General features: G+C 41.7%; 1 protein-coding gene across 5 annotated transcripts in view; it reads right to left on the bottom strand.

The window, feature by feature from the left end:
* Positions 1 to 25438, bottom strand: part of ST6GALNAC3 (ST6 N-acetylgalactosaminide alpha-2,6-sialyltransferase 3) — a 639342-nt gene extending 613904 nt beyond the window's left edge. For all 5 annotated transcript variants that reach the window (XM_069594935.1, XM_069594926.1, XM_069594964.1 and 2 more), the window contains exon 1: positions 25182 to 25438. In XM_069594935.1, the coding sequence (XP_069451036.1) occupies positions 25182 to 25199 (18 nt within the window). In that variant the 5' untranslated portion in view covers positions 25200 to 25438. The remainder of the gene's footprint in view (positions 1 to 25181) is intronic.
* Between the last annotated feature and the right edge of the window lie 390 nt (positions 25439 to 25828).

Below are 25828 nucleotides of genomic sequence, written 5' to 3'. Positions count from 1 at the left end.
TCACCAGCTTTGAAATGTACATAAAGTTGCCATGAATGATACTCCTCCCAAAAGTAAAGTACCAGTAGTAAATAAAATTTCTTACACTAGAGACAATTTACACAATAAACTGTGTCTATCCAAAGTATGAGGTCTTACTTCATGTTGTTCCTGCCAACAATTATTAGTAAACCAGATATGATTTAGAGATCGAAACAAAGGTTCAGGAACATTTGCTGCCTGCTCCCAGATCCAAGGGCTGTAAATAGTAAAGTGAGGACCTAACAGACCTGAGTGCCCAGTCATCTCATGCACTAAAAATGACCAGGGAGTGTGCACACACATCACTCAAACAGGCACACACGTTACCAGCAACCACATGCTAAGTCGCTTCAGTTGTGTCCGACTCTGTGAGACCCTGTAGACGGCAGCAAACCACACCCCGTCGTCCCTGGGATTCTCCAGGCAAGAACACTGGAGTGGGTTGCTATTTCCTTCTCCAATGCAGGAAACTGAAAAGTGAAAGTGAAGTCGCTCAGTCGTGTCCGACTCTTTGCGACCCCGTGGACTGCAGCCTACCAGGCTCCTCTGTCCATGGGATTTTTCCAGGCAAGAGTACTAGAGTGGGTTGCCATTGCCTTCTCCAAGCAACCACATGGAGAGTTATAATTTATGAAGAAGCCCTCAGTCCTTGTTGGCTATTGGCATTATCATCCCTAATAGTTGGGCTATAAATCCACACTCCTTAACTTACCATACAAACTTCATCAATATTTGGTCTTCACCTGCGTGTCCAAAATCACCTCTAACACTCCAGCCAGGACCAAATACTTGCAGTTCACCCTATTTTCTCCTTCATCTCCATGATTTTGTTGTTACTGTTGCCTCCGTCTAGAACACTCTCTCACTTCTCCACCAGGATAGTTCCCCTGAGCTTCCTATACTTTTAACTTTGTCAACTGCTTTCCTGGGACTCCTGTGGCTGATGCCTGCTTCTGTTGTAGCCCCAGGTACCCTAAGGTAACTATGCAAAGTCACTCTTTTTTCCATCTTCAAACCCTGGTGTCTCATTGGCCTCTACTTCTTCACAGAAAGTTTTCAAGAAATGTTGAGAGGGGAATTCAGGTAGTCTCAGGGTCTAGGCATAGATCATGGAGGCACAATTTTTACCAAACTGATAGACATCCTCTTCTGTCTTTCTCTATTTCCCTTTAAAGCAGTCCACGAAAGGCTAAAAAGTAGCTTCTCATAAAACAGTCCATAAAACTATATGGGGTAATTAAGTGTTGCCAGTCCACAGAGCACCGCATGCAGATAAGCATTGCTGAGGGATGGCTTGCCTTTCATATACACCAGGGCTTTCTTTTTCTTTTCTTTTCTGCTGTCCAAGGAAAACTATTAATACAAAACAAATATGTCACAGTAATTCCACGCTACTCCTATTTATTTTTAGTCTATGATTTTTTCACTATGGCAAGGATGTACAATTCTTGCCATATCTTCAGATCTTCCTTACTGCTCTTCTACAAACCTAACTGGGAAATTGTATGTATCAGACACTCAGCCCAACAAAGTTTAATTCCAAAGAATTCAACAACGATGAATCAAACCACCCTTCTCTGAAGACAGTCCCAAAGAAAAAGCTGGTTGAGGGGGGACCTTGCTTTACAAATATGAGATATGGGAAACTAGACAATGTAAATGGAATCATGTCAGCTTAAGGCCAGGCAGTCTGGGTTTGAATGCCAACTCTGCCACTGACCTTGGACAGTGACCTTGGACAGCTCACCTAGGCAGAAGCAACAGTATAATTTGAAGGACCCTGTGCAAAATTAAAATGTGAAGCCCTTTGTTCAAAATTATGAAGAATTTTTAGACAGCAATTAAAGAGCATTAAATCAAGTGTGGGCCCTTCTAGCATGAGGCTTTGTGATCATACATGTCACATGCCATGAAGCTGTTCCTTCATCTAGCTTCCATGTGTCTCAGTTTCCTCTTCTGGAAAATTGACACAATAATAGCACCCACCTCACAGAGTTGTTGTGAGGATCAAATTAGAAAATCCCATAGAAGAAAAAAGTGCTTATAAGACAACCTAATGTATCAAAAAATATCAGCTTTTGCCATTGTTACTTTTTTCAGTCAAGTTATAAACCATAATAACTAAGGTATTAATATTCAGTACATTGAATATTATTTGAAATTAATATGAATAGTGAATTCAATATTAATATTCTTTACCAAGGGATTAACTAATCCTTGAAATAGCAGATTTCTTTATTTAACTCTGATTGAGTTTACAAGACTGATGCCTCCAATATTTATTAGGCAAAACAAAGAACCTCTAATCAGAGAAATGAACCCAAGACAGAAAGATCGGCTTTAGACAAAATGGCTTGAAAGACATTTTTATTTACAATCTATAGTAAAGGAGATCTCCCTATGTTCCTCCCTACATCCTGATCTGTCTAAAGGACAACCTTACATCTTGGACAGGGCTGGGGTTAAGAGCATGGATTTTGGAGTTAGAAGTGTTGGAGTCCCTGGTCCTAGATCCACTAACTCTTCGACCTCAAGCAATTTCTCTAAATCCACATTTCCTCATCATCAGCACAAATTCACATGGAGACTACAAAACAGAATCACAGACATACTGAAGCTTTCACTGACACATATACATATGTGGAGCTTATTTTGATGTCTGGAGCTCAGTGTGGGTGTGTCATTCACTCAGTTCAGTCAGTTCAGTTCAGTCACTCAGTTCAGTTCAGTTCAGTTGCTCAGTTGTGTCCAGCTCGTTGCGACCCCATGAATCGCAGCATACCAGGCCTCCCTGTCCATCACCAACACCCGGAGTTCACTCAGATTCATGTCCACCGAGTCAGTGATGCCAGCCAGCCATCTCATCCTCGGTCGTCCCCTTCTCCTCCTGCCCCCAATCCCTCCCAGCATTAGAGTCTTTTCCAATGAGTCAACCCTTCCCATGAGGTGGCCAAAGTACTGGAGTTTCAGCTTTAACATCATTCCTTCCAAAGAAATCCCAGGGCTGATCTCCTTCAGAATGGACTGGTTGGATCTCCTTGCAGTCCAAGGGACTCTCAAGAGTCTTCTCCAACTCCACAGGTCAAAAGCATCAATTCTTCAGTGCTCAGCCTTCTTCACAGTCCAACTCTCACATCCATACATGACTACTGGAAAAACCATAGCCTTGACTAGACAGATCTTAGTCAGCAAAGTAATGCCCCTGCTTTTGAATATGCTATCTAGGTTGGTCATAACTTTTCTTCCAAGGAGTAAGCATCTTTTAATTTCATGGCTGCAATCACCATCTGCAGTGATTTTGGAGCCCAAAAAAAGAAAGTCTGACACTGTTTCCCCATCTATTTCCCATGAAGTGATGGGACCGAATGCCATGATCTTCGTTTTCTGAATGCTGAGCTTTAAGCCAACTTTTTCACTCTCCTCTTTCACTTTCATTAAGAGGCTTTTTAGTTCTTCCTCACTTTCTGCCATAAGGGTGGTGTCATCTGCATATCTGAGGTGATTGATACTTCTCCCGGCAACTCAGTTGTATCCAAATCTTTGTGAAGCCATGGACCATCAGGTTCCTCTGTCCATGGAATTCTCCAGGCAAGAAGACTGGAGTGGGTTGCCATTTCCTTCTCTAGGGGTCCTTCCAACCCAGGGATGAAACCTGGGTTTCCTGCATTGCAGGAAAATTCTTTACCATCTAAGCCACCAGGGAAGACCCTGGAGCTCAGTATTACTATATAAACAAGGTGCTTCAAAGGCAGTAATATGAAACCACATTCTAAGGCAGGTTCAGGAAACAGCAGACATTTAATGGGCAATGGGCCAGAAGTACCTCACTCATCCAAAATTACAGTTTAAGATTACAAGCACTCATTGTTCACCAGTATCAGAAAGAAGCTGAACTGTACATCAACGCCCTAAGCGCTCAAAAGAATCAATGCTCTAATCAATCTATCTAATGCTCTAATCTAATCAATGTTCAGTTCAGTTTAGTTCAGTTTATCAGTCGTCTCCGACTCTTTGCAACTCCATGGACTGCAGCACGTCAGGCTTCCCTGTCCATCACCAACTCCTGGAGTTTACTCAAAATCATATCCACTGAGTTGGCAATGCCATCCAACCATCACATCCTCTGTCGTCCCCTTATCCTCGCACCTTCAATCTTTCCCAACATCAGGGTCTTTACAAATGAGTCAGTTCTTCACATCAGGTGGCCAAAGTATTAGACTTTCAGCTTTAGCATCAGTCCTTCCATGAATATTGAGGACTGATTTCCTTTAGGATTGACTGGTTGGATCTCCTTGCAGTCCAAGGGACTCTCAGGAGTCTTCTCCAACACCTCAGTTCAATACCATTAATTCTTCAGCGCTCAGCTTTCGTTATAGTCGAACTCAAACATCTATACATGACCACTGGAAAAACCATAGCTTTGACTAGACGGAGCTTTGTTGGCAAAGTAATGTCTCTGCTTTTTAATATGTTGTCTAGGTTGGTCATAAGTTTTCTTCCAAGGAGTAAGCATCTTTTAATTTCATGGCTGCAGTCACCATCTGCAGTGATTTTGCGGCCCAAAAAAATAATGTCCACCACTGTTTCCACTGTTTCCCCATCTATTTGTCATGAAGTGATGGGACCAGATGCCATGATCTTAGTTTTCTGAATATTGAGCTTTAAGCCAACTTTTTCACTCTTCTTTTTCACTTTCATCAAGAGGCTCTTAAGTTCTTCTTCACTTTCTGCCATAAGGGTGGTGTCATCTGCATATCTGAGGCGATTGATATTTCTCCAGCAATCTTTATTCCAGTTTGTGCTTCATCTAGCCCAGCGTTTCTCATGATGTACTCTGCATAGAAGTTAAATAAGCAGGGTGACAATATACAGCCTTGATATACTCCTTTTTGGAATCAGTTTGTTGTTCCATGTCCAGCTCTAATTGTTGTTTCCTGACCCGTACACAGATTTCTCAAGAGGCAGGTTAGGTGGTCTGCTATTCCCATCTCTTTCAGAATTTTCCAAAGTTTGTGGTGATCCACACAGTCAAAGGCTTTGGCATAGTCAATAAAGCAGAAATAAATGTTTTTCTGGAACTCTCTTGCTTTTTTGATGATCCAACAGATGTTGGCATTTGATCTCTGGTTCCTCTGCCTTTTCTAAAACCAGCTTGAACATCTGGAAGTTCACAGTTCACGTACTGCTGAAGCCTGGCTTGGAGAATTTTGAGCATTACTTTACTAGCATGTGAGATGAGTGCAATTGTGCAGAGTTTGAGCATTCTTTGGCATTGCCTTTCTTTGGGATTAGAACGAAAACGGACCTTTTCCAGTTCTGTGGCCACTGCTGAGTTTTCCAAATTCGCTGGCATATTGAGTGCAGCATTTTCACAGCATCATCTTTTAGGATTTGAAATAGCTCAACTGGATTTCTATCACATCCACTAGCTTTGTTCATAGTGATGCTTTCTAAGGCCCACTTGACTTCACATTCCAGGATGTCTGGCTCCAGGTGAGTGATCACACCATTGTGATTCTCTGGGTCATGAAGATCTTTTTTGTATAGTTCTTCTGTGTATTCTTGCCACCTCTTCTTAATATCTTCTGTTTCTAAAGGTTCTAAAGGCTCTGCTTGTTTAACTTATATGCAGAGTACATCATGTGAAATGCCAGGCTGGATGAAGCATAGCTGGAATCAAAATTCACAGGAGAAATATCAATAACCTCAGATATGCAGATGATATCACTCTTATGGCAGAAAGCGATGAAAAACTAAAGAGCATCTTGATGAAAGTGAAAGAAGAAAGTGAAAAAGCTGGCTTAAAACTCAATGTTGAAAAAACTATTATCATGGCATCTGGTCCCATCACTTCATGGAAAATAGATGGGGAAACAGTGGAAACAGTGACAGACTTTATTTTGGGGGCTCCAAAATCACTGTAGATGGTGATTGCAGCCATGAAATTGAAAGGTTATTCCAAGGTTTTCTCCTTGGAATAAAAGATATGACCAACCTAGACAGCATATTAAAAGGCAGAGACATTACTTTGCCAACAAAGGTCTGTCTAATCAAAGCTATGGTTTTTCCAGTAGTCATGTATAGATGTGAGAGTTGGACGATAAAGAAAGTTGAGCACCGAAGAACTAATGGTATTGAACTGAGGTGTTGGAGAAGACTCTTGAGAGTCCCTTGGACTGCAAGGAGATCCAACCAGTCAATCCTAAAGGAAATCAGTCCTGAATCTTCATTGGAAGGACTGATGCTAAAGCTGAAGCTCCAATACTTTGGCCATCTGATGTGAAAAACTGACTCGTTGGAAAAGACCCTGATGCTGGGAAATGTTGAAGGCAGGAGGATAAGCAGATGACAGAGGATGAGATGGTTGGATGGCATCACTGACTCAATGAACATGAATCTGAGCAAGCTCTAGAAGTTGGAGATGGACAGGGAAGCCTGCAGTGCCACAGTCCATGGGGTCGCAAAGAGTTGAACACAACTGAGCAACTGAACTGAACTGAAAACTTATGACTGCCCAGGCTAAATAAAGATTTCAGCAGCTTCATTTGCCAACAATATTTTAGTTTTATTAGCACTTTAAAATGGACTGGTGTATTTGCTTATCCTAAGTTTAAAGATTGTCCAGATGCCACACTCTCTTTAAAGCATGAACACACAGAATGGATCCTGGTCTAGCTCCTTGACTTTAGGGAACATGTATCTTAAATGTAACTGATTGTAAAAAATATGTAACTGATTGTACCACACCCAGGGACAAAAATGACACTGCCAAATTTTATCTTACACCCTTCTAGTAGAAAATTCTGGCTGTGTAATCATTAAGACTACCATATTTGGAACAAACAGTGTCAAATGTCAATAATGCTTCAATGGACACAGAGGTCTGCACCTCTTTTCAAATTAGTATTTTCATTTCCTATGGATAAATACCCAGACATGGATCACTGGATCATACGATACTTTTTTAAATTTTTTGAGGAAGAACCATACTATGTTTCACAGTGGCTGCAGTGCATAAGGGTTTTTTCCCCCTGTCCTTGCCAACATTTGTGATTTCTTATCTCTTTGATAAGAGCCATTCTAATAGGTATGAGGTGATACCTTATGACTGTTTTGATTTCCCTCATGATTAGTGATGTTGAGCACATTTCCATGTACCTGTTGGCTGTTTACACATCTATTTTGGAAAAATATTCAGATCCTCTGCCCATGTTTTAATTGGATTGTTTGTTTTTGTTTGCTGTGCTATTGAGTTGAATGAGTTCTTTACACATTTTGGGTACTAACCAATCAGACAGATGATTTGTAAATATTTTCTCCCAGAATATGACCAGTCAGGCAAGGAAATAAAATCATCTTATGTGCATTTTTTAAAGTTCCTTCTAGCTGCTATGCAAAGCCCTGATTCCAGAGTGATAAGTGAAGAAGAGGAGACAGCTGGTGGGATGCCCAGATGAGTACAATGTAGCCATCCCAGCTAGTTTGCCTGATAATACTCACGCTTATTCATCAAGATTCTGTTCAAATATCTGCTCAGCTTAGGGCTCAACTGAGCTAAGAGTTTTAAATAAATGTCTGCCAAAGTGTAAACTAGTTTAAAAGTTCTTCCAATCAAAAAATTATTTTGGAATTCCTTGACTTTTTCTATTCAGTTTAACTCAGATCAAAATTATTTTCAAAAGCTCCTTCAAAGTGTGGTTATGTTTCGTCAAAAGTCCTATATGATTCTCTCCTCTAGAGGTAGGAAAGCCAAGAGTTAAAAGCAGAGCATTCTGAGTCACACAAATCTGAATTTAATCCCTTCACTTCACTACTTGGGAGATTTACTCAGCTTTCCTGGGCCTGTTTCTCCATCTGTAAAATGGGAATACAAAACACCTCAAACAGATGCTGGGAAGTTTCCCCCCACATAATGTAAGGTGATTAGCTCAGTGCCTGTCATGCGGCAGGTGCTCTGTAAATAACAACTGCTGCCAGGGCAATATTACTGTCCTTCCAAGGCAGGGCTGGAAGACTGTTGCTACATAATGACCCACAGGGCAGAATGACCCAACATCCTCCTTAACAGCAATAGTGTCAACTGAACATGAGTCAGCTCTACCACACAGAGTTTAAACAACCCAAGATAATGTCCAAATCTAAGACATTATCCTTCATTAAACAGCAAGTTCAACAACCTGAACAACCGATAATTTATTTGTATAAAATGTTTAGTTTAATTCTGTTATTGGCTTTTTCTTATTTCATGGATAAAACTCCAGGCTCTGCTGTAAACAAGCACACTTACATCTTTGGCACATTTTTATTTCCAGCATTCTATTTGAAATTCTGCCTGTGCAAACATGGTAGCAAAATCATAACTGGGACAAGTAATTTCCAAATATGAAGAACAATGACCAGAGTCATTTCAAGGACTTGAAGTATTCTAAAATAAGACAATAAAATATTCTCTCTGACTCAATATCTCTACCACATTTAATGATCTATTTAAATCCCATTAGTTTCCCCATTTCTAAAGGATAAAAGTCCACACTACTTGATAGGACCAACATGACCACTCATGATCTGATCAACTATATCATTTCCTCCGGCTCCCAAAACCAACTTAGTGACAGTCATCCACAACTTTTCACTCTTCCCCAAAATGACCTATTCCTTCATGCCACCATATCTTTGCACCTACAATTCTTTTTTGCCTGATAGTAATTCTTTAAATCATTCATTTCTTTTCTTGATTATACTATGCTAGATGCTAGGCATACAGTGATAAAATAACCATGATTTCTGTCCTTTCAGTCTTTCAACTGACAGGTAAACAAACAAATATGCATGCATTCATATATTAAGAAAATGTTAAACACACAATAAATAGGGAAGCATAACAGGGAATATCATGAAGTTATATTTCATTGTTATAAATCAGCAAAGGCCTGTCCAAAGCAGTAAACTTTAACTAAGGGCATGAAAGGTAGGAAGAAATAGCCTCAAGGAGAACCTGGACCCAAAGAATGGCAGGCAGGGGGATAACAGCTCAAAGGTTCTGAAGCAGAGGAACTTGGCATGGTCCAAGAACTGGATGGAATGAAAATAATCAGGGGTCCAAGATGCAGATGATTTCTCAAAAATACGCAGGAGCAAGGTCATGCACACTTGTGAGCCTTGGAAAGGAGTTGTTATCCAAAGTGAAATGGAAAGCCACCAAGAAGTTTAGATAAGGAAACTGACATGACCTGATTTACTTTTTAAAAACCACTTTGGTTTCCCTGTGGAGTTATTCCAGGAAACAGGTGAAGAAGGGAAGGACAGGGAGACCAGTCAAGAGGAAAAATTGCCTGGCATCCCTCGTCTAGTCAGAATGACAGTCTGTCTCATGCTCACTTAGAAATTCCACCTCCGCTTGGAAACTAATGCCACCAGGTCTGACTTGATCGAGTGGCTCTTCTAAATGTATCTGAATCAAAATTCTTCAAAGGCATAAAATAAAACACCTCAAGAATTTATTTTTTAGTTTAGTTTATCCAATCAATAATCAAGAAAGTCTTTAAAAATCTCCACAAGCTCCTTTGAAGTGGGTTGATTTTATATTGGAATGGATTTCAATAGTCCTAAGTGATTCTCTGCATTAGGAGGTAGAACATCAAAGTGCAGGGCGGGGGTCGAGGGGTGGGAGGCGGAGAGATCTATAGTCTTGTGCACGCTTGGTACATATACAGACACCAGAGACAAACTGCCTGGGTTCAGTTCTCACTACTGCCGAAAGTAGTTTGGTGACCTTACCTAACCACTCTGTGCCTTGGTTTCCTTATCTGAAAAATAGGAATTAAATGACTCAATAAGTGTAAAGTGCTGAGAACAGTGCCTGGCCCTTACTGCATATAGCAAATGCTAATTAATACAAATGATTATAAAATAATATGCTCACACAAATTTTACACCCACTAGCCAAAGAACCTGGGGCAAAGAACTAAAGTTTTCTGCAAGCATCAGTGTTTCCTCCCAGGTAAAACAGATATGATAATAATAGTATTTTTCTAATAGGACTTCTGAATATTAAAGGAAACCATATATATGCCTTAAACACAGTGTCTACCATAAAGTGCCCAGAAAATGCATACTGATGTTATCTTATTCATTAGGTTACTAAATCATTGTGGGCAAGTTTCAAATAGGTTTGCCCATATATGACTATCGGAATATTATCTTTGACCGAACTCCTGAATTCAAATTCTACCTTCTCCTTTAATAAGGGTACAATCTTGGGGAGGTCACTTAGCTTAAGCAAACCTCTCCAACCTTCAGTTTCCTCATCTATATGGGAAATGTACAATAGTAGCAATCTTATGAGCTTGAAAGGATTAAATGAGACGATACAAAGCTATAAAGCCCCAACATAGTAACTGTAAGCACTCAGTAAAGCTGACTCATTGGAAAAGACCCTGATGCAGGGAAAGACAAGGCAGAAGGAAAAGGGGATGACAGAAGATAAGACGGTTGGATGGCATCACCAACTCAATGGAGTTTGAGTGAACTGCAGGAGATGGTGAAGGACAGGGAAGCCTGGCATGCTGCAGTCCATGGGGTCACAAAGAGTCGGACATGACTTAGTAACTGAAGAACAACAATGGTAGATTATTGTTATTACTATTATTCATACAGGCCATAATTTCGAAAGAAATTAACATCTTCAGCTTCTGTTTTATCTTCATTCCCTTTGCCCCTCCTCTTACCCATAGTACTTGACTTCTCTCTAACTGCTTGGTAATCAACTTCCTCTTCATGGAAGAAAAGAGGGGTGGGGAAAGGTCAAACACAGACCCCCTTAACCTATACAAATCTGGAAAAATATACAGTGAATTACAATTGTTCCAACACAGAACTCTAGAGTGGTATTTGGTTCAGACGTCATTTCTTTAAGTAAAATTTGCATATCAAGGTACAAAATGGATGAGAAGAAAACAAACCCCAATTTACCAATAAGTTAGAAGTCACGTGTAGAAATCTTGGCTCAGCTCAAGTCATCAACCAGGTTGCTATGGTTAAACAGCAAGCAGAATTAAATAAATATTAAACCTGCCAAGGAGCAAATAATTAAGTGACATAAATCAGGGTATGAGAGAAAGAGATTTTCTAACTCCCAACTGAAAGAGTGTAAAGAATAAATAAGAAAACATCGTAAGGTGTCGTTGGTTCAGGTACCTGTTACTGCTGGAGAATGAATTTTCTTCAAGAACTAGGGAGAAAGAAAGGAGGACAAGGTGGAGAAAGTCAGCAATAAAAGAGCAAAGTAGTAGTAAAGTCAGCCTCTAGGCCATGGCAAAGGTGTGTGGGATGGCATCCATCGGCTGTCATCAATGCCACACCACTGATTCTACACCAGGAGCCCCAGGGGCTCAGTGGTAAAGGATCTGACAGCAATACAGGAGATGCAGGAGGTGAGGGTTTGATCCCTTGGAGGGGAAGATCCCCTGGAGGAGGAAATGGCAACCCACTTCCATATTCTTGCCTGGAAAATGCCATGGACAGAGGAGCCTGGTGGACTATGGTCCATGAGATCACAAAGAGTTGGACACGACAGCAATTGAGCACACACAGAAAAGACTTAGGTTTCCCGGAGAAGAATTCCTATTGGAATGGGTTTTACCTTGGGAACTTACTCTGCAAGATATTTCATTTGCTTGGCAACAGAGTTCCATAAGGCTTCCCTTGTAGAGCAAAGATTTACAAGGCTAAGATAATGGTTCTTTAGACATAGCCAGCTGAACTCAGGTTCTGCCATCCACAAGTTCCTGCATCCCCAAGTTTGGCCATTTCCAGTTTCTGCCATCTGTGGCTTCTGCTCATCCCAGTTCTGCTCTCCACCAAATTACAGAAAGTTTCCAAAAGCAAAACCTTGGATCTGCCTTGTGCTGACAACTATTTCCATTGTATTTACAACTTTTTACATAAAATGTACATTGTATTAGTGTAAGTATTCAAAGATTGGGCTTCCCCGGTGCCTCAGATGGTAAAGAATCTGCCAGCAATGCAGGAGACCTGGGTTCAATCCCTGGGTAGGGAAGATCCCCTGGAGAAGGGAACGGCTACCCACTCCAGTATGCTTGCCTGGAGAATTCCACTGACAGAGGACCCTGGCAGGCTATAGTCCCAAAGAGTCAGACAAGACTGAGCGACTAACACACAATGAAAGATGACTTAAAGCATGTGGATGGACATGCCTAGGTCATATACAAATACGATGCTATTTTATATAAGGGACTTGAGCATCCTCAGATTTTGGTATCACCATGGGTGTTGGAACCAATTCCCAGGAGACAGATGGATACCTGGATACAGATGGATACCTGGATACGAGCTGTACTTGATAATGATCTCTTTAACACCTGTACTGGGGACAGGCTAGGAGGCCAAAGATGAAAGTGGAAAAATCAGAAAAATGGGCTCCACAATAAATAAAGGCACATAAGTGGAGATCCAGGAGAAAGCAAACATTTAGAGATTTATTTTATTTTTTATGCCAATATAAGCCTATAAGAGATTAACTCAGCAGTTTCCAATGCTTTTTGTTACTTATTAAAGTCCCAAACAAGGCTATGAATCATGAACATGGAAAAAAACAAAAGCTATCATCTTTCACCAGGCTTCATTTTTCCCATTCCTAATTCTAAAATAATGACTTTTTAAATATGAGACTAAGTCAATAATTAAGAAAGTGAACTCCAGCACTAACCCATTAACTTCCACTACCAAAGCCAGGACAATCTGACTACAGAAGCTGTTTCCTACACCCCCAGGTCTTCTTGTTAGCCGCAGAGAAACGAGGGTCACAATGTGAGAAAGGGCTTGACATACAATCAGCAGGAACCAAATTCCTGGTTTCTAAATCTTCATAAACTGATTTTGAAACTGATTTGAAAGAAACAGAGTTTCTAGAAATGCAAGAGGCATGGCACCAGTGACAGATTCATTTCGGACCCAGTCCCTTGCTACGAGACACAGAGGCACAAGCATTTCAACATTCATGGTGGCCTGAGTCCCACAGCATCAGAAAGCCTGGAGTTTAATGAGAACAATGTAGGCAGAAATCAAACAATTGCAATGACTGAAAAGGCCATTAGAATATACTTGACTTAAATTTGTAGTTGAGGGCTTCCCTGGTGGCTCAGATGGTAAAGAATCTGCCTGCCAAAGCAGGAGACCCAGGTTCAAACCTTGGGACAGGAAGATCCTCTAAAAAAGGGAATGGCAACCCACTCCAGTTTTCTCGCCTGGAGAATTCCATGGACAGTGGATCCTGGTGAGCTACAGTCCATAGGGTTACAGAGTCAGACACAACTAAGTGACTAACATACACACAGCTTTGAAGCCATTCATAACTCAGTAGCAATTTATTGAGCAGGATGTAGTATGATAGGGCTAACTGAAGTATGATTGGCATCAAGCAGCAGCACCTGGAAGCTTGTTAGAAATGCAGATTCTTAGATGCCAGTCCAGAACTACGGAATCATAGACTCTGGGGGTGGGGCTTAGAAACCTCTGGTGTAAAAAGCTCTTCATGAGGTCCTGTAGTTCAAGCTGAGCAGCAGTGGTCAGCTTATCTGTGAGAAGCAATGGACTTAGGGATCAAGCTTTGGAGTCTGAATCAAAGTCCCACTATGTGACTTTGGGGAGTTACTTATCCTCTCTGGGTTTTAGTTTCCTCTTTCACATGGAGTTCTTGGCTTCATAGTCACTAAATAACCCTGATATTCATGATGTGAGGCCCAGGTGTGAGTTCCCTGATTGCCCCTGACCCTGGCTCTTACAGTAAGAACTCAACAGTTCAGCGTAGGCACATATTACCTGTAAAGAGAAGGACAGTGAATATTTAAGGCTTTGCAAGCCACAGAGCCTACATGTCAGCTTTCTCAAGTCTGCCATTACAGCATAAAAGCACACTAAGACACTAAGACATGAATAAATATGGCTATATTCCAGTAAAACTTTATTCTGGGACATCGATATTGGAATTTCTTAACATTTTCACATCATTAAATCTTCTTCTTTTGATTGTTTTCAACCATTTTAGAACACAAAACCCATTCTGAACTTGCATACTACATATAAACAGGCACCAGGCTGGATCTGACCCAAGGACTATTAGTTTGCGGACCTTGGTCTAGGGTTCTTGCATTAACAAAGTTGTTACGCGATACGAACTAGAGTTTCGTCATCTGTTGGATGAAAGAAATAATACCCATCCTGTAATCTTGCTGAGGGATAATAAATATCTGTAAAATATCTGGCGGGCTGTCTGCCAGAGAGAAGGTACTCAACAAATGGCACCTGCTGTCTTTATGACAATGAAACGTTCTCCGCATGAAAAAATGCTAACACTCTATGATTCAGGAAATCTAGGCAGAGCCGGGCAGGAATACAACTCAGTGCAGGCAAGCAAAACTGCGCTGCAGGTTTACAAAGTGATTTATTCTAAGTACCACCAGACATACACCATTAGCATATTGCTGAATTTATAGACACAAATAAACAGTCAAAAAATAAGCAAATTGTACAAAGGAACTCCAATCACCTTACTCTCTTGACTTAAAAGAAGACTTGTGGTTTACTCTGTAGGTCTAAATTGCTGCCATATGTGTACCGCCCTCCTGGAGCAAAGGAACTATTCAAATAAAAGTGCATGAAGTCTGTCCCTGACCTCAAAGCCTTCAGGAGTTCACCCTACCTCACTAAGACCAAAGCAGCACTCTCCTGGGAGAATTCACAGCTGCTCAACATCTGGGGGGCCAATCAGGCTCAGGATATGAAAAAGCTTAGGACTCCATTTCAGATGAAATTTTAAGGGCTCATCAAAGGCTTAAATGCATCTTTGGAGCAACTTAGACATGTGAATCTACTTTTTCAACTGAACATTTTATAAAATCTAAATAGAGTCAAGTATTGAAGACGGAATTCATAGGGCCTGGACTCCATCTTAGGCCTGTTCATGCTGATCATGCTCGGCCACCTTTCCAATGGACTCTGAACTCTGTGTTTAGTGCCTATGAAAACAACAGAAGGATAAGACCCCCTCCAGACAGGGGAACCTCCAAGATCGTATGTTGGTTACTCATCGCCTGAGAGAAAACATACCCTAATCACCCCTTCCTCCAGACAGGCCATAAATTTTTCTGTATCAATCAGAGTGTAACCTCAGGTTTATTGATTATTGGCTAATTGTTTGACTGTTTGAGCACATGAGCACACAGCACGTGAATGATGGGGTTATCGGGATTGTATTTTCCTTGGTTTATGTAAGTCTCAAGGAATTTGGAGTGGTGGGTTCAGACACATACACATGGGGTATAAAAGATTTTCACAAATGCTGGTCGGGGTCCTTGGCTAAGAGGAGACTCTGCCCTGGGCCCGCCAGTGTAATAAACTGCACTCTACTATCTGCATTGTCCTGAGTGAGTTTGTTTCCCAGAACTCGTGAAACTTTGTCATCCAAATTGAAATATGCTGCAATGACAAAATATACACAGACATGAAGACTTATAAAACAAGTTAAATAGCTTATTTATAAATTGATATTGACTCCAAATTAACATTAACATGTTTTGAATATTTGGGGTTAAACAAAACATATTATTAAATAAATTCTGCCTACTTCTTTTCACTTTCTTTTTAATGTGGCTCTTACAAATAAAAAATTACCTAAGTGGCCTGCATTATATTTTTACTGGACAGTACTGCTGCAAAATATTAAATAAAGGTATTATTGTCATTACTCAAACTCATCACAAAACTGGAATCAGACTTGGAGTCTGTGTTAGCATGGTCTTTTTCCTGTCCACACCCTAGAGAACAGCTCTTCTTTCTTGGTTACCCTTTTCCCTGATTGATAAGGCAAACCTTCACAGAGAGAGACTTTCTCATCTATTTCTTCAAAGTCAGGCACACCGTTGGGGCCAAGAGCACCAAACAACTATACCGGGAATCGCAGCCCTGCTCTCTGCAGATGTGCACTCCTATTGTCCGAAGGAGGGGAAGTGTCTAAGGACAGTCATTTGCTCGTTCCGATCCTTAAAATCTAAGATGAGCACCACATGCACAGTATAAGCCCACATTACAACCCACTCCCAATGCAGGACACATACATTTTACTTCCAGTTTCCTTGTGATCGTGATCTTTCAAAGCAAGATGCAAATAGAGTTTTCAAAACTGACCGAACCTTTTATTTTGTGTCTGGTAAACACACAGGTAATAAATTCCCTAGGAAACAGATCTGAACGTTAGACAGAAGTCCCTTCCAGAAAAGGATCTTACATACAAGGGTTTTCAAACCTCAATACATATTAAGATATGATTGAATAAATGTGAGTGCCCATTTACTATGTGTATGTAGAGACACGTATTTTTTACACAAACACTAGAATGACTTAGGACAAGGACTCTCTTTTCCTGGCCCCTGAGCGATCTCTTTAGGAGTTAACTGTTTCCAGTCTCCCGAATACCAGAAGTTGTGAGCCCCCACCCCTCCACATCTCACAGGAAATGAGACAGAGGCCTGGAGATGTGGGATGTGGACAAAGGGCTCTCTGAAAATATTACCTACCCTGAGGCTGCTGTTTATTGAAGTCTCTGGATGCCCTAGGCCAAGATCTCTGATTTAGTGACTTTAAATCAAGTTAAAATCAGAACCAGAGAGTACTTTTAATTCTCCAGCTGAGGAAGAAAGAAAACAATAGTGAAATCACAGATAATCTCTTCACCACATTTGAGTCCTTTTCTCTACCCTCCTGCTGACAAACCTTGACAAAGCTGCTAACAGGGAAAGGAATGAACCAACTTGAGGCTTAGCTCCTCTGACTTTTCCAGGCTCTGGTGGGAGTGCTAATTGGCATTGAAACGCATAAAAGGTGTAGACCAGAGTGGCCAGGGACCAACAGGATCTGGCTAATCCATAAACTGAATAATGAGCCTTTTAATAACCAGGAGCTAAACTGCAGCTTTCTGTAATGGGATCCTGATAACACTTGTTTAAATCTACTCTGTTCAATTAGAAAAATGCCTTCCTCCACTTTTTGCTGAATCCAGAAAACAGAGGACTCATCCCATCTCCAACCCTCGGGGATAAGTATGTGTTAAATTTTTACAAACAGATAAAAATTTTTCTCCTGGGGAGGAGATACCATAGCTTTTCCCAGACCTCTGACGGAAAGCTTAATGCATTCCCTCTGCTTTCCTCAAATCTAAACTCTTCTTTCCCCTACTAGTCCCCAAGATAGGTTTCCTTGATTCAAGCTGTTATCTAATTATTAATAATCTAATAATCATTTGCCTATGTGTACAGCACATTCTACTTTTCAAAGTACATTCACGAGCTTTATCTCTTTTAGATTCCAACACCACCCCAGGGGGGATCTTGGTTGGGAAGCCTGAAGCTTATACAATCTGTGGTTCTCTTCAAGAAAATGAATATAATATTATAAATACAAAAATGCCAGAACTTCTTCAGAGCCTTGGGTGGGGTCAGGGGGGTGGGGTGGGGTGCAGATCCTGAAGCTTGGCCAGCACTAAATCCAACTCGATTACTCCTCTGCTCACTCCCACCTTCAAAGGGACATAGGAGTTTCTCAGGAAAGTGGGGGTGTGTGATCATGCAACTTGCTCAGGGTCAAAAGGCTATTAATCTTTTAGAGGCAGTGTTAGAACCTTATTTCCACACCTCTCTGTGGCCCCTCTATATCCTCTAGTTCCTCTGTCACAAAGGAAACTCTGAGGAAGGGATAACTAAAAATAACACAGCTAAAAATGAGTCCCATCAGGAGTATGTTAGGAGGCTGTGTAGATTCAGAGGATGGTGAAATAAACTCAAAGCCCCTGTGAACATTCACCAAATTGGCCCTGAAGGTAAAATACACATTACATCACCAACCAGAGCCAGGTTCAACCCCACCTTCACCACTTACTAACCACAGGACCTGGGGCAAGCTAATTAGCTTCTCTGAACTTCAGTATCCCAGGTATTAAACCGCATCTCCTGTGTCTCCTGCATTGGCAGGCGGATTCTCTACTACTGAGCCACCTGGAAAGCCCAGTAAAAGTTTACGTGAGATGATATATGAAAAGCAGGCAGCCCAGGACCCAGCCTGAACACACTCTAGGTGTTCAGTAAAGAACAACTGTTATTGCTGCTGTTGTTCTCAATTCATCCAAAGAGCAAAGTTTTACATAAGCAACTCATTCCCCAAAGTAAGCTGATGGAAGTTGCAAAAGCACCTGCTCAGACACCATAAGCCTAAAAATGAGGCTGGGCAACTACGGAGACTTCAGCATCCCTTGGGCAGCAGAAAGAAATGTCATAAAGCAGATTTATTAAACAAAGTGCCTTGTCTATTCTATGTGCTGGGGTTATCCTAGAGTTTCAGGATTACAACCTGTGTACCTGTGACATTTCTGTGGCTGTCCAGTCTCAGTGAAGCCATATTATTTTCTTTTGATATCTCATAGTTTGAGAAACACAAATTACGGTTGCGAATGCTGGAGTTTGTTTTTTGTTTTTTGCTTTTGCTTTTATCGTTTCTTTTAACCCAGAGAACCAAAATGATCGTAACACTACATAAGTCACTCCTATACTTTCCTCTTTCTCCTTCCAAGTCCAGTTCTCTGTTCTCCCTCCTCCAGATTTCAGACTGGCTCCAGACTTTTATATGAGAAGCAGTCACAGATCTAAAAGAAACAGAACTGAGAAGCAACTTAAGAAGAAAACTAATTGATAAACTACTTGCTTATATTAGAGTGAAAAATCCACGCTATATCTAAAAAGAATTCAGCTATTCCTAAAAGAGGCCAAGTTAGACTGTTGTCTATAATTAGCATGTCAAAAAAATTATATCGTTTACACAGTCACTATCTTGTTACTGCTGTTGTTCTGTCACTAAGTCGTGTCCAACTCTTTCACGACCCCATGGACTGTAGCCCACCAGGCTCTTCTGTCCATGGAATTTCCCAGGCAAAAATACCAGAGGGGGTTGTCATTTCCTTCTGCAGGAGATCTTCCCAACCCAGGGACAGAATCTGTGTCTCCTGCATTGGCACGTGGATTATTTACCACTGAGCACCTGGGAAGCCCATTCAACATTCAGGAATCTCTTTACTAAGAGTCAGACTAGTTGTTATGGATATCAAGTTGAATAAGACAAGACCTTTCTTGCCTCCAAGATTCAATTACATAACTACCAACACCACCACCCATATACCCTAGGTATTCCTTTCTTTTCACTGAGTCTATAGTCTTACTTACAGCAAGAACAGTATTCATTTACTATACAGTCCATGGAACTCTTCAGGCCAGAATACTGGAGTGGGTAGCCTTTCCCTTCTCCAGGGGATCTTCCCAACCCAGGGATCGAACCCAGCGATCTCCCACATTGCAGGCGGATTCTTTACCAGTTGAGCCACAAAGGTAGCCTAAGAATACTGGGGTGGGTAGCCTATCCCTTCTCCAGCGGATCTTCCTGACCAGGAACCAAACTAGGGTCTCCTGCATTGCAGACAGATTATTTACCAACTGAGCTATCAGGGAAGCCCTCAATATGCTTAGGAAACACTAGCTGATCAACCTACTAAAGTCCCTGGGCTTTATGAATTCATAGTAAAACAAAAGAGTTGAGCATATAAACAGCTAATTTACACTACAGGGTAATACTTGTCCACTACAGAGACAAAAACCAAGCCGTGGGGCCACAAAGGAAGTCTGCTGAGCCAGAGGAAGGAGGGCTTGACTGCAAATGTGATGCTGAAATAGGAGTTGAAAGATAAGTTGAACTCTGTCAGAGCAGGAAAAGTGATAGCAGAGAGAATTTCCTGCAGAGAAAACAGCCTGTACGATAACAACTAATAGCAAATACTTATCAAGGACTTATTATGTGTCAGGTTATATGCTATAGAAGTTAGCTCATTTATTCCTCATAACCTTAAGAAGTAGGCACTATTTCTGCTCCCATTTCACAGATGAGGAAACTGAGGCTTAGAGATTTCACTGCTGGAATAGGTTGGTCTGACATCAGAGACCAGGCTTTTGCCATTTCCTTCTCCAGGGGCTTTTCCCAACCCAGGGATCAAACCCCAGGTCTCCCACATTGCGGGCAGACGCTTGACCATCTGAGCCACCAAGGAAGCCCCTTCAATCCCTATACTATACTACAAAGGCACAGAACCATGAAAGGAGGTATATCTGAAGATTTGGAATTCATCTAGATAAGTATCTAGATCATGGGTAAGGGAGTAGTAGGCAGTGAGGCCATATATGCGGGCAGGGGCCAGATTCAGAAGGAACCTGAATGTCAAGCTAAATAGCTGGGCTTATCTTGCAGGGGCTGGGGAGCCAAGACAAGCATTTAAGCCTACAAATGGCTTGATGAGCACTGTGCTTCAGCACAGTACTCTGAGAGTGATGTGGAAGATGGGAGAGTTTATAAGGAGCCCGAAGGAAAGGAGGCTATTTCAAAACACAGACCAAATATGAGGCTCTGGACAAGACGGAGGTGACAGGGATGGAGAATAATCTGCAGAGTTGAGAGATCTTCCTGAGATAGAATTGATGCTGCATGGTGAAGGATTAGGTCTCGAGCAGCGGGGGAAGAGTAAATGAGAAGACACCAAGCCCATACATAACTGGATATCAACACGCATCAAATTTGCCATCAATCAAGATCAAGGTAGGGACTTCCCTGGTGGTACAGTGGTTAAGACTCTGAGCTTCCATTCCACTGCAGGAGGTATGTGTTCAACCCCTGGTCAGGGAATTAAGATCCTGCATGCCTCACAGCAGGGCCCTCCAAAAACAGATCAAGGTCATACAAGGATAGGTGACAGGTAAAGAAGGTAACAGCAGCTTAGTCATATACCTATTGTGCTATTGTCTAACTGCTTCAAGTTCCTAAGTCTCAGCAACCTGGCAAAACCATAAGCTTTCCCAAGGCAGAAAGAAGTGTCCTGTGTCCACATGTCCACTCAGTGTACATTTCAGCACAGAATCCAAAAGAAGACATTTAATACAACTCACTAAATATATGTTAAACATCAAAGGTATACATGATACTGTTCTCAAAAAGTAACTGCTGGCCAAAGACAGAAATCATTAAAGAAAATATGAATAGGTTTTCATTATAGCAAATACTAATCTGTAATTTATAATATATTAATACTTATACTAATCTTATAATTTATAAGTCGCTCAGTCGTGTCTGACTCTTTGCGACCCCATGGACTGTAGCCTACCAGGCTCCTCTGTCCATGGGATTTTCCAGGCAATAGTCCTGGAGTAGATTGCCATTTCCTTCTCCAGGGGATCTTCCCAACCCAGGGATCGAACCCAGGTCTCCCACATTGTAGACAGACGCTTTACCATCTGAGCCACCAGGGAAGTCTAATTTATAAGAGAAGAAAATCAAATGACTTTTATAAATTTAAAAGTTTTACTTTACTAATAACCAAATAAATACTAAGTAAATATCTTTCTTGTCTACCAAATTTCAAAGACTTTTAAAACACCCTATGGAAAGAGAGTGGCCCTTTATTTGCTTGTTCACAATGGCCTAGCTCCCCAGAAGAGCTGCCTAACCAGGAGCATGGCAAGAAATGAACCTACTAAGACTTGAGGCTGTTTTTTACTACAGTAAACTAGCATATTCTAACTAATGTGAAGATATTCCCATTTAACCTGCAGAATAACCCATTGAGGAATGCAAGATCATCTCCATTTCAGAAACTGAGGCAATGAAATCAAGAAACTTATTAGCGGTTGCACAAATAATAAGTGGTGGAGCCATAAACAAAACCCACATATTTCTTTAAAGTCCATGCAGTGTGGAGTAAGTATATATTCCACAATTAAATGATTATTGAGGTAGGTAATTATTCCATTATGAGAACCAGCTTTACACATGGGCAGAATGGGCCCTTACTATGCATAAAACCTAATCTGTATGGGATAATCTGTATGGCACCCAAAGACCACCATTTACTGCCACAGTATAGGCTCCTCCTCTTAGCTAGTCAAGGATTCCTATTTAGGGTCACTATTTAGGCAATAGTGAAGTCGCTCAGTCGTGTCCGACTCTTTGCGACCTGTGGACTGTAGCCCACCAAACTCCTCCGTCCATGGGATTCTCCAGGCAAGAATACTGGAGTGGGTTGCCATTTTCCTTCTCCAGGGGATCTTCCTGACCCAGGGATCGAACCCAGGTCTCCCACATTGTAGGCAGACGCTTTAACCTCTGAGCCACCAGGGAAGTCCTATTTAGGCAATAATGATAGGTTAATCAACCTCTTTGTATCTCAGTTTTCTCATATGTAAAAATGGAAAAGAAGATCTACCTCTAAACTCTGTTGAGAACTATGTTTTGCCCATGGAATAAAGTTGACCCTGCCTCAAAAGTTATCCTTCTAAAACACAAGCTTCATCACACTACATCATATTCAATCTTCAAATTACAGTTCAAATCATATATGAGTGAGAAGTCCATCCTGACTGTCCAATTAGAGGGTTCATTGCTTTCTCTCTTCATGCTTCTGTTATGCCTTCCACAGACCTATTACTCTTCACATTGTAACATAAACATTCATTTACTTCTCTATCCCCCTTACTATACTGGAAACCAATTGAGAATGGAGTCAATGGCTTATACATTTTGTGATACCAACAGCAAGCCTAGGGCCAGTATATGGCAGAAAATATTTCATCAAAAGCAACAAAAACAGTATATCATCTTACCCTCACAAAACCCTGTCAGGTATTCTACAACTTGGGCAAATTGATGTTCCAAGTTGCAGTGACTGTTTAATATATGCAGGAGATCAAGCTTGCATGGAATCTAGGTGTATGGACTGTCCACTGCACCACACATGGCCCTTCAAAGACAAGGAGAAAAGGTCAACCATAGGCCATCAAGACCATCGTTGCACAATGGTACTTTGTTTCTCAAAGGTGGTAAGGATTCTGAATGGTTTTAGAGCAACTTAGAAAGTCATCACATGGGAACACAGTTAAAATATAAAGAAGGCTGGCAGATCTGAATCTAAGTCCAGGCTCACCCTGCCCTTAACCCTGTTCCCCTGGGTAAATCTCTTAAACTCAGGAGCCTCAGCTTCCTCATCTGTAAAATGAGGTTTTAAACAATGATACATACTCACCTTGCAGGGCTTGACATAAAAATAAGTTATATGAAATGAGCTGAGGATATAGTAAAGGTTAATTAAATTGTAGTTATTATTATTTATAAGGGAAACTAGCACATACTGAATGCCCGTTCCACAAAGTATTTTTCACGTCTTATATTATTTCATCCCCACAGCAACCCTGTGGAATATTACAACCTTGTGGTGCTGTTACTTTAATCTTATATTGTGGAAATTGAGACTCAGAGATGTTTTAAGTGACTTGTCCAAGGTCACACAGGTAGCATCTGGCAGAGCCTGAGTTCAGACCAAGGTCTTTCTGAGTCCAAAGCCTTTGCTCTTTGCAGTTTACCTGTCTGCACTCCAGCTTGGTTCAGTGGAGAAAAAAACAAGGAGCAATCAGATATGTCCCAAGGTCTGAGCAATCAGATATGTCCCAAATGTCTGAGGTCAATGTGAGGGGTTGGAAAGGCAAAGTTGGATCAGATTCATCTGTAGCTTGAGATGTTTTAAAAATGTTTGGAACATATGCAAGATGAGATAGGGGAGAAATCAAAAGGGAAAAAGACAGCCAACAATAAATGTCACACTCAGCTTCCCTTTAGGCTAATAACCCAATAAATAGTAGAGATGACTCATATTCATATTTCAGTCCTTGTGCTAGAAGTCTCCAAGGTAAAAATCCCACATTGCAGTACAAATGTAAATAATAAAAATGTATTATTTGATCTTGCTACCACTACGTCCCAGATAATGTTCCGAAATCAAACAAAGGAAGTTCAGAGAAATCACAGGAAATATCTCATCTCCTTTACAATAAGAAATGGAAACAAACTCTACTAGGTTAGTCTCTTATTTGCATCATTAACACCAAGGCATGTTGGAAGAGGATTCAGGTAACTAATATAGCAGTAGATGGCTTCAAATCACCCCTCAGAAAAACAAACGCTCCTACACACACACACACATTGATTTCTGGTGTTTTTCCTCTGTCACACACAGCTTCCCCAAACTTGGAACGAGTAGGCCTTTACACTCTCTAGTCAAGGCCCAGGAAACTTTCATGCTGTGAATGTTTTTGACTCATATACAGTCAGGAGTCAGGTTAGGCACCAATAGAAACAATAGTGCAGAACAATGAACAAACAAACAAATTGAATGAAAAAATAAACAAAATTCCCTGTGGCATAAAAAGTTCTCAAGTGAGGCACTCAAACCAAGCCCTCCCACCTGATGCTACAAGGCTGTGAACCTGGAAAGATGTTCACTGCAGGCAAAGAACACACGTGGAGAAAGAAAACTCAACAAAGAAGGGGCGCCTGAGCAGACTCTGAGAGGGAGTGAAAGCATTTTATCTGTTTGTGAGCAAAAGAAAGGTTCAACTGTTTAAATTTTTTAGCCAAAGTTAGGCTTGAAATTCTCTACTAATAAATACATCCTCTTGTGAACTTTTCCAAAGTGGAACTTTGGGCCCAGAGTTAGCTGATCTCACAGAAAACTCATTCCTAAGGGACTACCTGTAAACTCAGAAGTTTCTGTCTTCATATGATCAAATGTGAGGCAGAACTCCCTCTGCTCACTCTCATCCCATTCAAAAGCGCTCTACTCCTCAGCACCAATAATCCGTGGCCAGCCTTTGCTCTACTGTGCGTGGCTTCAGAAAGGCCTCAGGCATCGGGGCCGCGGGATTCGCTGAAGCACCCCTCCCCTCCCTGCCATCCCTATTATTCGGCACACAGCCCTTCTCTCCCCTGGAGCCAACCGTCTGCAGTTCCTTCAATGCAGGCGCGAGCAGGCAGGAATGGTGGGAAGAGAAACCGTGCCAGCTACATGTTTCTGAATCTCCCTCCATATGCATTTGCCAAAGGAACAAAAAGAAAATCAACGCCAGGAAAAGACAACTGAGATGAGGATGCGGTGGGACCGCGGTTGACTCCGCGCCTCTGAGCAGCAAGAGGCTGGCCAACCACGCGTCCGAGCCATAGATGCGATTCGTTACCTTCAGGATGCAGGCCATGGCGCTCCGCCGGCCCTCCTGCCACCGAGCAGCGGGCGCGCCTGGGTCAGGGGCAGTCCCGGCGACAGGCTGGAGGCTGGTACCGCTGCAGGACCGCTCCAGCCCACATTCCCGCAGATCCAAATAAGGGGACCGCGGTGAGAGCTGCGCGGGCACAGGCCCCGCCCCTTGGGTCGTGGGCCCGCCCCCGGTCCCGTCCACTGGCTAGCGGCCTGCGAGGCCCCGCCCCCAGATCACGTGCCATCCCTGGCGCCTGCGGCTGCCTCTTGGTACTTGCTACTTTTTCTTTTCTGTTTTTTTTTCTGTAAACTTCTGTCTGTTCATCGTATATAATGTCGCTCAGCAGCAGGCTGGGAGCTCAGATGGGTCCCGCTGGGGAGAGAAAGTGGCCTTTTCTTCTCGATTCGGTCTTCGCTAACAGATCAGAGAACTCATAGCAGACCCTTCGCACTTTTAAAGAAGTTTAGTGGGTTTGGAATCATCTCTCTCCAGGTTTGGGTACATCAAAGGATTCTTCAAAAGTAGCAAATTTCTCCCTAAACTGGTCAAGGAAAGAGCCTTCATTCTACTTTAAAACCCTGTGATGGCCTTATCTAAATTTGCCATTAAAAGGGAACACAGATATCAAT

Source organism: Ovis canadensis, chromosome 1 (assembly GCF_042477335.2).
Source record: "Ovis canadensis isolate MfBH-ARS-UI-01 breed Bighorn chromosome 1, ARS-UI_OviCan_v2, whole genome shotgun sequence".
Lineage (NCBI taxonomy): Eukaryota > Metazoa > Chordata > Mammalia > Artiodactyla > Bovidae > Ovis > Ovis canadensis.
The sequence above is the reverse complement of the archived record's forward strand: the minus strand, read 5'-3'. Positions and strand labels throughout refer to the sequence as shown.